Source organism: Bactrocera tryoni, unplaced genomic scaffold, assembly GCF_016617805.1.
Source record: "Bactrocera tryoni isolate S06 unplaced genomic scaffold, CSIRO_BtryS06_freeze2 scaffold_11, whole genome shotgun sequence".
Lineage (NCBI taxonomy): Eukaryota > Metazoa > Arthropoda > Insecta > Diptera > Tephritidae > Bactrocera > Bactrocera tryoni.
Window position 1 is genome coordinate 10,175,387 of NW_024395824.1, and position 12,757 is coordinate 10,188,143.

General features: G+C 37.5%; 1 protein-coding gene across 13 annotated transcripts in view; it reads left to right on the forward strand.

Moving 5' to 3' along the window:
- Positions 1-12,757, forward strand: part of LOC120779511 (tetratricopeptide repeat protein 39B-like) — a 113,695-nt gene that overhangs the window by 61,840 nt on the left and 39,098 nt on the right. For 11 of the 13 annotated variants that reach the window (XM_040111832.1, XM_040111833.1, XM_040111835.1 and 8 more), the window contains one exon: positions 6,190-6,343. In XM_040111832.1, the coding sequence (XP_039967766.1) occupies positions 6,197-6,343 (147 nt within the window). In that variant the 5' untranslated portion in view covers positions 6,190-6,196. Of the gene's footprint in view, positions 1-5,093; positions 5,160-6,189; positions 6,344-12,757 lie in introns of those variants that run through there. The other 2 variants (XM_040111836.1, XM_040111841.1) reach the window with 2 other exon arrangements.

The following is a 12,757-nucleotide window of genomic DNA, read 5'->3' on the forward strand; positions in this document are numbered from 1 at the left end:
GAAGCAAAAGAAATGGGTCTGGCAGTGAACGAGGGCAAGACGAAATATCTCGTGTCATCAAACAAACACTCGTCGCACTCGCGACTTGACACTCACGTCACTGTTGACAGTCATAACTTCGAAGTTGTGGATAATTTCGTCTATCTTGGAACCAGCGTAAACACCACCAACAATGTCGGCCTAGAAATCCAACGCAGGATAACTCTTGCCAACAGGTGCTACTTCGGACTGAGTAGGCAATTGAAAAGTAAAGTCCTCTCTCGACAAACAAAAACCAAACTCTATAAGTCACTCGTAATTCCCGTCCTGCTATATGGTGCAGAGGTTTGGACAATGTCAACAACTGATGAGCCGACGTTGCGAGTTTTCGAGAGAAAAGTTCTGCGAAAGATTTATGGTTCTTTACGCGTTGGCCACGGCGAGTATCGCATTCGATGGAATGATGAGCTGTACGAGATATACGACGACATTGACATAGTTCAGCGAATTAAAAGACAGCGGCTACGCTGGCTAGGTCATGTTGTCCGAATGGACGAAAACACTCCAGCTCTGAAAGTATTCGACGCTGTACCCGCCGGGGGAAGCAGAGGAAGAGAAGACCTCCACTCCGCTTGGAATGTCCAATTGGCGCCACGTAGCGAAAAGAATAAACGACTGGCGCGCTGTTGTTAACTCGGCTATAATCGCGTAAGCGGTGTCTACGCCAATTATGAAGAATTAAATTTGTAAGAAACGTCTTGCCAGTTGCCCAAAAAAGTGTTCTTTTTGTTATTTTTCACGCAATAACTCGACATTATCAGTGTGTTGCTACTTAGCTAAATGTTAAATAACATTCTCTGATATAAGAAACTATTGAACTTTTTTTGAATTTTCGGTCAAAAGTCGGATAAAAATGAGCATTTTCAGGATTTTTACTATGTCTAAATTTATTGAAAAAAGAAGTGCGATAATGCACCATCTCATACTGCATTGGTTATTCGTGATCATTTCGTCACATTTTCTACTAATATCGTGCCGCAACCATCGCATTCGCCTGATTTACCTTAGTGTAACTTCCGGCTATTCAGCAATTCACATGACCACTCCGAGGACTGCGTTTTGACTAAATTAAGGATATAAAAGCTGAATCGAAGAGGGCTTTGATGTCCATCACGATGGAGGACTTTTCCAAGTGCTATGACTATTAGAAAATTCGTTGGCATCAGTGTATTGCAGCTGGAGGCGATTACTTTGAAGAAGATGAAATGGACAAAATTCACTTTTCAATTTGATCACAGTAGTATGTATAGGATTCCAATGTTTACTTTGAATATATATATATAATATATATATTAGGGTGAGTCATTCTGAGTCAACCTTTTTTTCAACTGAAAAACAGGCTAAAAACTTTCGAAAATGTGAAAAAGAAAGTCACACAAAAGATGAGCTCTTAATATTAATATTAAGAGGTGCCTATTTCAAATTTTTTGTTTTCCATATAAAATACATAGAAAAAAAAATCATTTTTTTTTTTGGTGGCTATTGTGCGGAGGTTATTATATGTGCACGCGATGGCTTCCAGTAGGGATGGTAAACTCGATTCCTGGAAAATCGAGTTTTCTCGTTAAATAATCGATTTTTCGAATGTCAAGAATCGATTCGTAATCGACTTCGACTACTGAAGATCGATTCCGAAATATCTAAAATTTCTAAAAATGTTACATTTTTTGTGAACGCTATTGCCACGCCAAGCGTGAACAAGGCAGTCAATTTGATTTCAACCAAATCGAGAGGTAAGAAATTTCATAAATATATATATATTGTACATATATGAGCGTAAATACAACACGTATTTCCATACAAATGTATGTAAACACCACTTGGCTTAGCCAAGCACCATTGGTCTCGACTAAGTGTATCAGACCGTTGGTCTCGACCAGGGTTAATTTGTTGTTTTATTTGTTTGTTATGTGTTTTGCAAATAGCGTGTTAGTGATGTATATGTTAAGGTTGTGAATGATGTGTGACCGGGATTATTGCTGTGTTTAGGTGTTCGGTGTTGATATGGCGCTTGCGGATGACATGTTGTGTGGGGCAGGGGACTGAGGCTCATTTAGCCAAAGTCAATTTAATAAAGCCAATAAAGGCATTTCTAGCAACGATTTGGCGCGGTATAATGCACGGCTTGCTATATACAAGTCAGAAATAAAGAAGACCAATAGAGTTTGAAGGAGATCCTTCTGTGAAGGAGTAGGAGGGTGTCACAAATACTCTAGGTCTAGTGAAAACTCCTACTACTTCCAAGGATTATCTTAGAAATAAGGATAGTGACTGAACTTCTAGCATTGAGGAGTCGTTAAAACTATTCCTAGGCGTTCACTTTCCCATGAATTAATCCGCAGAGAAAGTGTATTCCAGAGGGCTCAGGAGGGTGGTACAGTCTTCTGAGATCTTCTAGATGAATGCCATTACAAATGGGCGTTAAATTAATTTCAATCATTCAAGTCGCCGGGACCTGTTGGCATCATACCTATGCAACTTCAGCGGACGGTAAAGTCATAGAGCTGGTTGGCCCCATCTGCGCAAACTTTCTTAGATTAGGCCACATTTTCAGGGCTTAGAGGCAGGTAAGGATGGCGTACATTCCGAATGCCGATAAGAGCTATTATATATTTATGCCAAGGATTTCAGGCCTATTAGCTTCTCCTCGTTTCTTGTGAAGAGAGGCTTATGACCCTGTATGTCAGAATCATCATACCTGTACGCTCGATATGTATACATTAAAGGCAGGTCGGTAGACACTACTCTGCATGTTGCATGTTGTTATTTCATGGCTGGAGGAAGACATAAGGAATATGCGGTATAGAGATATTTTTTACGAGGAGGTATAAAATCCCGCAGGCACGCCAACCTGTTGAAAAGATGAAGTATTTGGAGCTTATCCTTGAGAGAAAGCTATCATGGAAGCCAAATATTGAAAAGAGGGAAGAAAATAGTCAATGATTACGTTATGTTGAAGAAGAGGGTGGTGTCTCACATAAACAGTTATGGTTTGGCTTTATAAAACCATAGTTAAGCCAATACTATGGAGTATTTGTATGGTGATGGGCGCACGGTAAAGCCACACTCGCTAAACTGCTGGAACGTGTTCAACGCGGCTCTCATTGGCAAAAGTCTTCCACTACGTACAAAACAAATGGCAGTTAATGCCATTCTACACATAGGACCTGTGGATATAACTCGCAGAGGCATTGCTAGCAGACATTATGGGTCTGAGAGAGGGATCCATCCCTGATAACTTGCTTAACTGAAGCGGAACCTCGCGGTATGTTCCACGCGCATACCTCTGTTTACGCCCTTTCCGTATTTTTTTTAACCAAGGAATGGATATATCAAGTTTCATCAATTTATCTAAATTTTTATTCAATTTAGAGCTTGCACGAACCGTCGGACGTATAGACAAACTGTCAACCGAATTTCAACTCGTCTCTCCATCCTGATCATTTTATATGTGTTTGTTCGTGTTTTTACTGCACACTTCAGACACCAATAAAAGGATATTTTACAATTGCTTAGGTGCATTAGAATTTTGTGTAAGCATGTTTTGTACATATATTGTTATTCAATATAGGGCTGTTTTTTAGTGTCTACATATACATATATACATATACATATACATATACAGCCATAGTCAAATGTTATTACACATTACTAAAAATTTTAGCGTTTCGGGAAGACTGCTTCAATTGTTGTTGTTGTTGTTGTTTTCAGTATGAAGCAAATTTGTTGTTGTTGGATGAAACGGAGTGTGTAGAAGCAACGAACGAAAATTCAAAGAAAATAACGGAACGACAACTCTTGATTTTTGCACCACAATAATGCACCGTCGCATACTGCATTGATTTTTCGTGAATTTTTCGCCAAATCTTTAACCAGTATCTTTCCGCAACCACGTATTTGCCTTAGTCGGCAGTCGGTACTTGTAAACAGGCTACTTGCTGAAGGAAATGCATGATCATTCAACACATCGATATACCCACATTGATTCAAAGCTCCTTCAATTGGTACGATATCTCCCAATCCATAGAATGATATACATCCCCAAAACATTACAGATCCTTCACCGAATCTGTTAAGAGCCTGCCGTGCTTTGCGTTTGAGAGTTGACGGTAGATGCATATACTTTCTTCCAAAAGACCCCTGGAACTGAAAAGAGGACTCGTCAGTTCACAGAACGTTGTGCCAGAACTCTATGGGCTTATTAATATGCTCCCGAGCAAAGGCAAGGCGTTTGGCTTTGTTGTTTGAAGTTATGTCGATCACTTTGCAAACTACATAGGTCTTGATTTCCATGCTCTTCATCTTGCGACGTAAAGTAGCTTCACTAACTTTCTTCCCAATTAGTTCCTCCGAATTTTCTGCAAGGCGAATAGGGCTTATTGTTGGATTTGCCATAAGGACTTTCATAAATCTTGTTTTTTCCCTTTGCCCTATAACGAGTTTTCGTCCACTTTTCAATTTATCTTCTAAATTCCCACAAGTGTCCTCCTTTTTTACTAACTTGTACACAGTTTTCCGCGAAATTTCATAAATTTTTAGAAGATCCGAAGCCGAAGTTCCCACATTAAATTTGGTTTGGATTAAATTAACAATATTAATTTTTGCGTAATCATGTAAAATGCGCCTACTTAACTCACAAGATAGCTAAAAACTAATGATTTTACTCGAATAAAATGTATGTAATAACTTCTGACGTCAATATGCATCAAACAAATGTATTGTTTTTGTGAGAAATATTCCGTTATTTTCTTTGAATTTTTGTTCGTTTCTTCTACACACTCCATTTCATCCAACAACAACAAATTTGCTTCATATTGAAAACAACAACAGCAATGGAAGCAGTCTTATCGAAACTCAAAAAATATTAGTAATGTGTAATAACATTTGACTATGGCTGTATATATAGTAGTTTTCACATTTTTATGAGCAAAATCTATTTAACGATTCTATTTAGTAAACTGTATGCTTTCTATTTAATGTACATGTCTCAAAACTATAATTTTCTATATATAATTTGTAGCTATAAACAATATTTTCATGTTGATATTTTTATGTACAATGAGATGCTGCCAATGGTTGCCCGTGCCAACGGATATACATTCTGCTATGAACAAAAAATAGTAAGACTTTTTTCATAATTTTAAAGTTCTTAATTTATTAATCAAAATCTATGTCGTCCCCGTTGAGCCCAACACAATTGTACCAATGTTTATTCCAATCCTCTAAGCAATTGTTAAAGTAAATTTCCAGAATAGCCTTCAAGGCGAGTACAGATTTACGTTTAATGTCTTATGTCGTTTGAGTTTACTGAATAGCCAGAAGTCACGCGGAGCAAAATCAGGCAAATACGTGGTTGCGGAAAGATATTGGTTAAAGATTTGGCGAAAAATTCACGAAAAATTAGTGCAGTATGCGACGGTGCGTTATTGTGGTGCAAAAATCAAGAGTTGTCGCTCCATAATACCGGCCTCTTTTTACAAATTACTTCGCGCAAACGACGCATAGCACTCAAATAGAATTTCTTGTTGACAGTTTAGCCGGTCGGAAGGAAAACATAACCTTGACTTTTTACCCGATTTAACGTAGGTTTTTCGGCTTCAGCTCACCTTTGCCATGATATTCGGCCGATTGATCGTCTGTTTCGTGTCGTAAGCATAGGTCCAAGACTCATTGCCAGAAATAATTCGTTTCATGACATCCTGGCTCAAGTACCAATTCATTAATTTTATTGGCGTGTTGATCATCAGTTGATGTTGATGGTCGTCTTGGACATGGTTCGTTGTCAACGCGTCCTCGTCCCTCTCTGAATAATTTGTACCAATCAAAAATACTTGCTCGCGACAAACAATTATCACCGAAGGCTTTTTCCAACATTCTGAACGTTTAGCCACCAGAAATTTGATTCCAAACTTAAATTTAGAAGCCATACTATTTTTTTTGTCTACAGTAGTATGTCTTATGTAGACAAATTTACAAACCTTATGCGTATGGTTCGTTCATATTTGTTTACATTTAATGTGCGGCCGCTCGGTCTATTAATTTTGTATCAAAACTTTTAATTATCAAAGCAAATAAGTATTTATAGTATAACTCATTAAACCTATATTGGGTAATAACGCAAATCTTACTTTATCTTTACCTTCCTTTTAGATCTGAAATGTTGCCCACTCGGATAAAAAATGTGCAAACGTCGCAGCTGTCATCTGACACTAGTTTTTCTCAAACTATGTTCAGTTGCGAGAGTACAAATTCAAGCAGAGCGGACGCTGTGGATGAAAATATTGAAGATGAAGAAGAAAATGAGGTACATATTTGCGTTGACTAAAATAAATTTTGGAAAGTTTTAGACCATTTATGCATGTGTTGCTACCTTTCACTCAAATACGTTAAGGACATCCATCCATCTAGTTAATGTAATGTTTTGAAGCTCTTTGACTATAAGTAAAATACGATTATTGTGCTGTGCGGTACTAGTTCTTTCATTCATTAAGGATATGGGTTTCCCTGGGTAAAACAGCCTTTTTTCAACATTTTTTTTCTCATATAAAAAATAAAATATTTTATTAGAAGTTTTTGTTGTCGTTGTATGTTTACACTATTAAATTTTTGGGAGCCCGCGTTGCAGGATAACTCCATACAGGATCACCTAGAGTGTTTTAGTTAAAACCTTAACTTAGAACTTGGAGGAAGGAAAAAAACTGAAAAATGGATTTTTGACAATAAAAAACTCGATTTTTTGAAAGCCATGTAACCCCTTAAATAATGTTTCGACTTGACTTAACAGATATTTGATTTTCATTGATATCTTCATAAATTGGCTTGATAGCTTCATCCCCCCTGTAAGCGAGAATAGTCTTGAGTATTAGTAGCACGCACTGATAAGAGCACCAAGAATCAGTCACTTGCTGCTGCTGCTAGGTACCTGATCTCGAATGTTCCAGAGCGCCAGAGTTTTTAGATTGTAAAAATTGGCGTTCATTTATTCAAGTTGTCAAATAAGCCGTGGCATTGAATCTTTTAATTTGGAATACTATTTTTTATTATAATAAAAGCGCTGATTGAAGGCTTAGCTAATATTGTTGGGTTTTTAAGATAAGTATACATAGGTTGCAGACTCTCCAATTGGCACCAAGCAGCGAAAAAGAAGAACAATTGGCGCGCTGTTGAAAACTTGCCTATAAGCGTTGCCTACACCAAAAGAAGAAGATGCGTATACGTTGCCTTTTATATTTTGGAATTTGACAATTCTAGTGTTGCAATGTGGCAACTCACAAATTTGTTAGGGCAATTCAGAATCTTGTGAATCTGAGTTTGCAAAATTATGCAATTGCAAATATTAACCGTCCACAATGAACGTCTTTTTTGTGGCTTCTGTGCAATCCTTGCAAATACCATTAATTCACAGCTGATCGGTGGAGAAAAACAGTGCTTGTAAACAAAATTTTCGCACAAATTGGAAAATATGCCGAAAAAAAGTTTTAGGGGAAAATTAACTGACGCTTTATTTGACGATGCTGCTGAAGAAATTATGTACATTGAAGGTAAGAAATATTTTTAAGCGGCACATAGCACAAATTTCAATCTTACTACTGGAGCTTCCTGCAAGAAATCCAGTATACTCTAAAATTCTTTTTCGCTCCACTTTTTATTCGGCTTTTGGAGTTTTAGCCTTATTTTATTCAAACCGGTTTCCTCCATTTCTTCTCTTTGTTTACAATGTTTTTTTTTTTTGACAACAGCTGATAATTTGCAAACCAGAGTTGCAAATAATCAATGGCGTTTTAGTGGTGCTTATTTGCAAGGGTATAGCAGGTGCTTCGCTACACATTTTGTTATTGCAAAAGCCAAAATATGCTCGCTAATTTGCAATTGCAAAGATGCAAGACCATTTACACCAGATTCTGAATTGCCCTATTATTTATACGAACTCACGTTTTGACATACCAACGGCATTTGTGTTGTAAATAGCAAATTAAAATATTCATTACGGCCAAAAGCTGAAACTAAACCGAGATAATTATCGCTTACGATTATATTTTAAAATTTTCGACGTGAACTTAATCAGCAACATTACTAACTCATTGCAATTTAATTAAATTTTAGGAGATGAAGCTCCATTAAGGACCATTGTTTATCGATGGTATGGTGAAGCTAATCGAGATTGTAGATCACTCCAAGACGAATTTCGTACAGGAGTTGTGCACAAAAAGATATTGCAGTCATGTGACCTATCTTGAAATTGAGACATCTATAGGCGTTGTTGGGACTAGGATACATTCGATATTGCATAAACAATTTATTGTAAAAAAATTTGTTCACGTTGAATCGCTCAAAAAAAGGTTCGGGTCGATTGGTCGAGTGAAATCTTAAAAAATACAATAAAGCGCTTTGAAGCACGTCTATGACATCAGTACAGGTGATTAATTGCGGATTTATACGTATGAGCCCGAAAGTAAACAGCGGTCGACTATATGGATGTTACAAATTGAACCGAACCCAACATTCACAAAGCACTTTCAAGCAATTGGTTGCCTTTTTTTTGTAAGAACTGGACATGTCGTAAACATACCACTAGAACAAAGCAAAATAGTAAATTCTGAGTGGTACACAACAATTTGTTTGCCAGTTGTCTTTCAAGAAATCATGAAAACCAATCGCCGAAGATAGAATCATCCATCATTTAGTCCTGAATGACCATCGAATGACTTCTTTTTATTTCCGTACGTACTAAGATATCACCGTTTTTCGACACCTGAAGAAGCAGTTGATGAGTTCACCTCAAACTGAGTGGCAAAAGTGTTCCGACAAATGGTTCAAACGCATGCAAAAATTAAAAAAAAAAAATTGTGTAGATTCCACCAAAGTTCATCAAATCGTGCATATGTTCTCTGCTCGACAAGGGTACTAAAAACTATTTAATGTGTCTTTCTCATAATGTGCTTCTCGATTCTTTTGAATTTCCATAAAGTTTTTATAGTTTTCCTATATCACCTACATACATATGTATTTATAATCCGAGCTGGAACAGGCGTTGGAGTTAGTTATTATTATAGTCTTATTAAACTTAAGGGATCGTCTCAATGTGAAATTTTCAAAAAATCTATTTTGTTTGTTGCATTATCGGGCAAAATACACTGTAATTAACATTCTCTCAAATTTTTAAATCACTACAGCGTTTCTACTAAAAAGGAAACAGAGTGGGGAACACTACAACTCTAATCTTTAAACGCGTTTTTCAAAACGGTTTCCACTCTCAAAGGAAGAGTTTTGAAGATATTTACTTGCAATTTAGAGAGTTTTTAACGTCATTCGCTATCGCGCTACACTGAAAAAAAAAAACTAGTAAAACCAAAGCATTCTGCATATGCCACAAATACTTTTTGCATTAGAAACGTGCCCAAATACTTTGAGCATTTGTTTTAAAAGTGCGAGCACTGTTGAAGTAAATGCGTCAAGTATTTAAATTAACAGTGGAACACTTTTAATCGAAATACGGGACACTGCTGTAGCAAATACTTATACCAACAGTCACCGACAAGCAGTCAACGCGATCGGTCACGCTTGTTAAACAGTCCATAAATTGTTTTTTCTCTACCATCAATTCTCTTTTCTCACGGGTCGCGCACCAGTGCATAGTGTATTTGTTTTTTTTCGCTACTTCTGTACATCTAGTGATTTGTAAACACACGTGCTTGACTAAACTTTTGATGTGAGATGGCCCCCGGGCCCCAATATCTTGGGAACAATAGATTTGCTCTATTGTCTCCGAGCCCTCGTGCAAAAAGAAAAAAGCCAGCAAACGGTATTGAAGAATTCCCAGAATTGCCCGTAACAAAAAAAGATAGCCCCAAATTTCTTGTGATAAAATCTAAAGACGAAAATAAACCACTAAGTAGCTACTCCATCTTTGCGGTGCACAAATCACTCCTGGCTATAAGCATAGAAATAAACAAAATTACTCCTCTACGTGATGGAGGCTTATTGCTGCTGGTGAAAAATAAAGAAATAGCAAAAAAGTTTATTAACACCCATTCTCTACCGGGCCTTTGTCAAGTTTCATGTGAACTCCACCATAATTTAAATTGTGTTAAAGGGACATTATACGCGCCATTCTTAAATCAAGTTCCAGAGGACGAGATTATTGAAGAACTCAAGCAATACAACGTCAATAACGTCCGCAAATTCACGCGCATAACTGGAGGAGTCGTCAAGCCAACTGGAGCAGTACTACTATCATTCGACACCTATTTTTTACCGAAAAAAATTTACATAGCCTGCGAAATATGCACTGTGCGGCCATATTTCCCAAACCCGATGCGATGCAAATCGTGTCAGAAACTTGGGCATACAATGAAAATGTGCAAAAACGCACCCGCCTGCGTCTCTTGCAACCTACCCCCCCACCAACCAGAAAACTGCATCAGAACATCATGTGCAAATTGTTTTGGAGAACACGCAGCCTCGGCCAACACATGCCCCAAATATCAACAGGCCAAAGCTATTCTTAAATTAAAAACTGAGAAGAAATGTTCTATGCGCGAAGCGTTAAAATTACACAAAATACAAAATCCAATCACAGTCACAAATTCCATTTCATTCGCCCAAACAAAAAAAATACGAGACAATTCTATAGCACAAGTAAATACACATAATCCGCCTGATTCCAACAACTCTACTTCAGAAGCTGCTAATATTACGCAAGAAACCGTCAAAGCAACTACTAGCAAAGACAGTATACAAAAATTTTTAACAGAGCTCAACGCTCAGCCAACAAATAAAACTAATCTGACAACAACAACTGATTCAACAAAAGACTATTGTTACGTTAAATCAACACAACAATTACGGTAGCGAGAAAACGTCGAAAACAGAAACTGAAAAAGAAGAAGATCACCACATGGATATCGACACGTCTACGTCTACAACAAATACCATGAATAGAGCAATAAGCAAAGGGAGTCCCAGCGTACTGAGACGTTCACCTATCAAAAAAAACAACAGTTCCAAGTAAACAACTTAAACATGCTTTAGACATCCCAATTATCTTTTATTTTATAAGTTATATTATAATAGATTCAAGTGTTTAATTTAATTTTTTATTTTTTTATTTACAATTGAAATGTCATTAAAAATTATACAGTGGAATTTTAAAGGATATGGCAACAATTACAATGAGTTAGAGCAATTGATAAAAGATCTTAACCCTCATATAATTTGCCTTCAAGAGACCCACATCCCTTTTCAAGTAACTAACACTATAATCCCTAAGACGTATATTGGTTACTTCTATAATGACAGTAAAAACAGATATGCGAAGCAGGGGGTCGCAATACTAATAAAACGGAATATTCCGCATAAACGAATAGCTATACATACAAATATCCTTTCAATAGCCATAGAACTGCATCTCCTTACACCCTTCTCAATAATAAATGCATACACCCCACCAAGTCAAACATTTTCCGACAAAGACATAAGAGATCTCCTCCATCAGACCCAGGCTCAAACGCTACTACTAGGTGATTTCAATGCGTGGAGTTCCCTTTGGGGTTCAGCCACTACCAATGCTAGAGGTACACAACAAGAAAATGTTATATTCGCGGAGAATCTGATTGTGCTAAACAACGGGTCAGCCACGCACTTTTCTACACACAGAACGTTCACCCATGTTGATATCACCATGGCTTCACCTCAACTAAGTCCTAAATGTTCGTGAAAAATCCTTAACTTCCTTTATGGAAGCGACCATTACCCAATTCTGACAGAATTACAAAATAATTTGAATGTACAGAACCCGAAGAGATCTCCAAAATTCTTGACAGACTTTGCAAAATCGGATCAACTCCAGACACACTGTCTAGAGGCGATACAAGAGTGGCACCTTGTAAACATTCACCAAGAAGCAGCCACAATTACCAAGATAATTAGAACAGCAGCCAACAAAACGATTCCTCAAAGCAACCCAAAGGGGCATAAATCACGCTCAGCATGGTGGACAAACGAGCTTAGTCTATTACGTACAAATAAACAAAAACTTTGGCAGGTTTATAAAAACTCTTGTAACATTGTCAACCTTATCGCTTACAAAAAGGCAAACGCCCAGTTCAAAAAACGCGTCAAAGAAGCAAAACGGAAATCTATATCTGAATTCACCGAAACTATTAATCCAAACTCTTCGCTACAAAAGATCTGGGCAAGAATCAAGACGCTCACTGGTATTCCAAGAGCTCCCATTATTGCGATACGTCATAATAACGGTTTTCTTTCTTCCTCCACCGAAATTGCAAATGCCTTTGCTTCTACCTGGTGTAATTACGCCCAAGACACTAACTTTTCCGAAGAATATAATACGTTAAAGCAGACAATACTGGCCGAAGTATATTTCCCCAGCACAGTCACAAAAGACGCTCTCTACCTAGAAACAGAATTCTCCCAAATAGAATTAGATGTCGCTCTGCAACACGCTAAAGGGAAGTCTCCAGGAAAAGACCGTATAACCTACGCTATGCTCCGCAATCTACCACTTCCGGCAAAACGTATCCTTCTCTCATTGTATAACAACATTCTCAACGGGGGGCTTTATCCTCACACGTGGCTATCGGCCACCATACTACCAATCCCTAAGCCAAATAAACCCCAAGAGAGTACAAGTGGGTATCGCCCAATCTCACTAACCTCCTGTCTCAGCAAAATATTTGAAAAAATGCTCACGAAATGG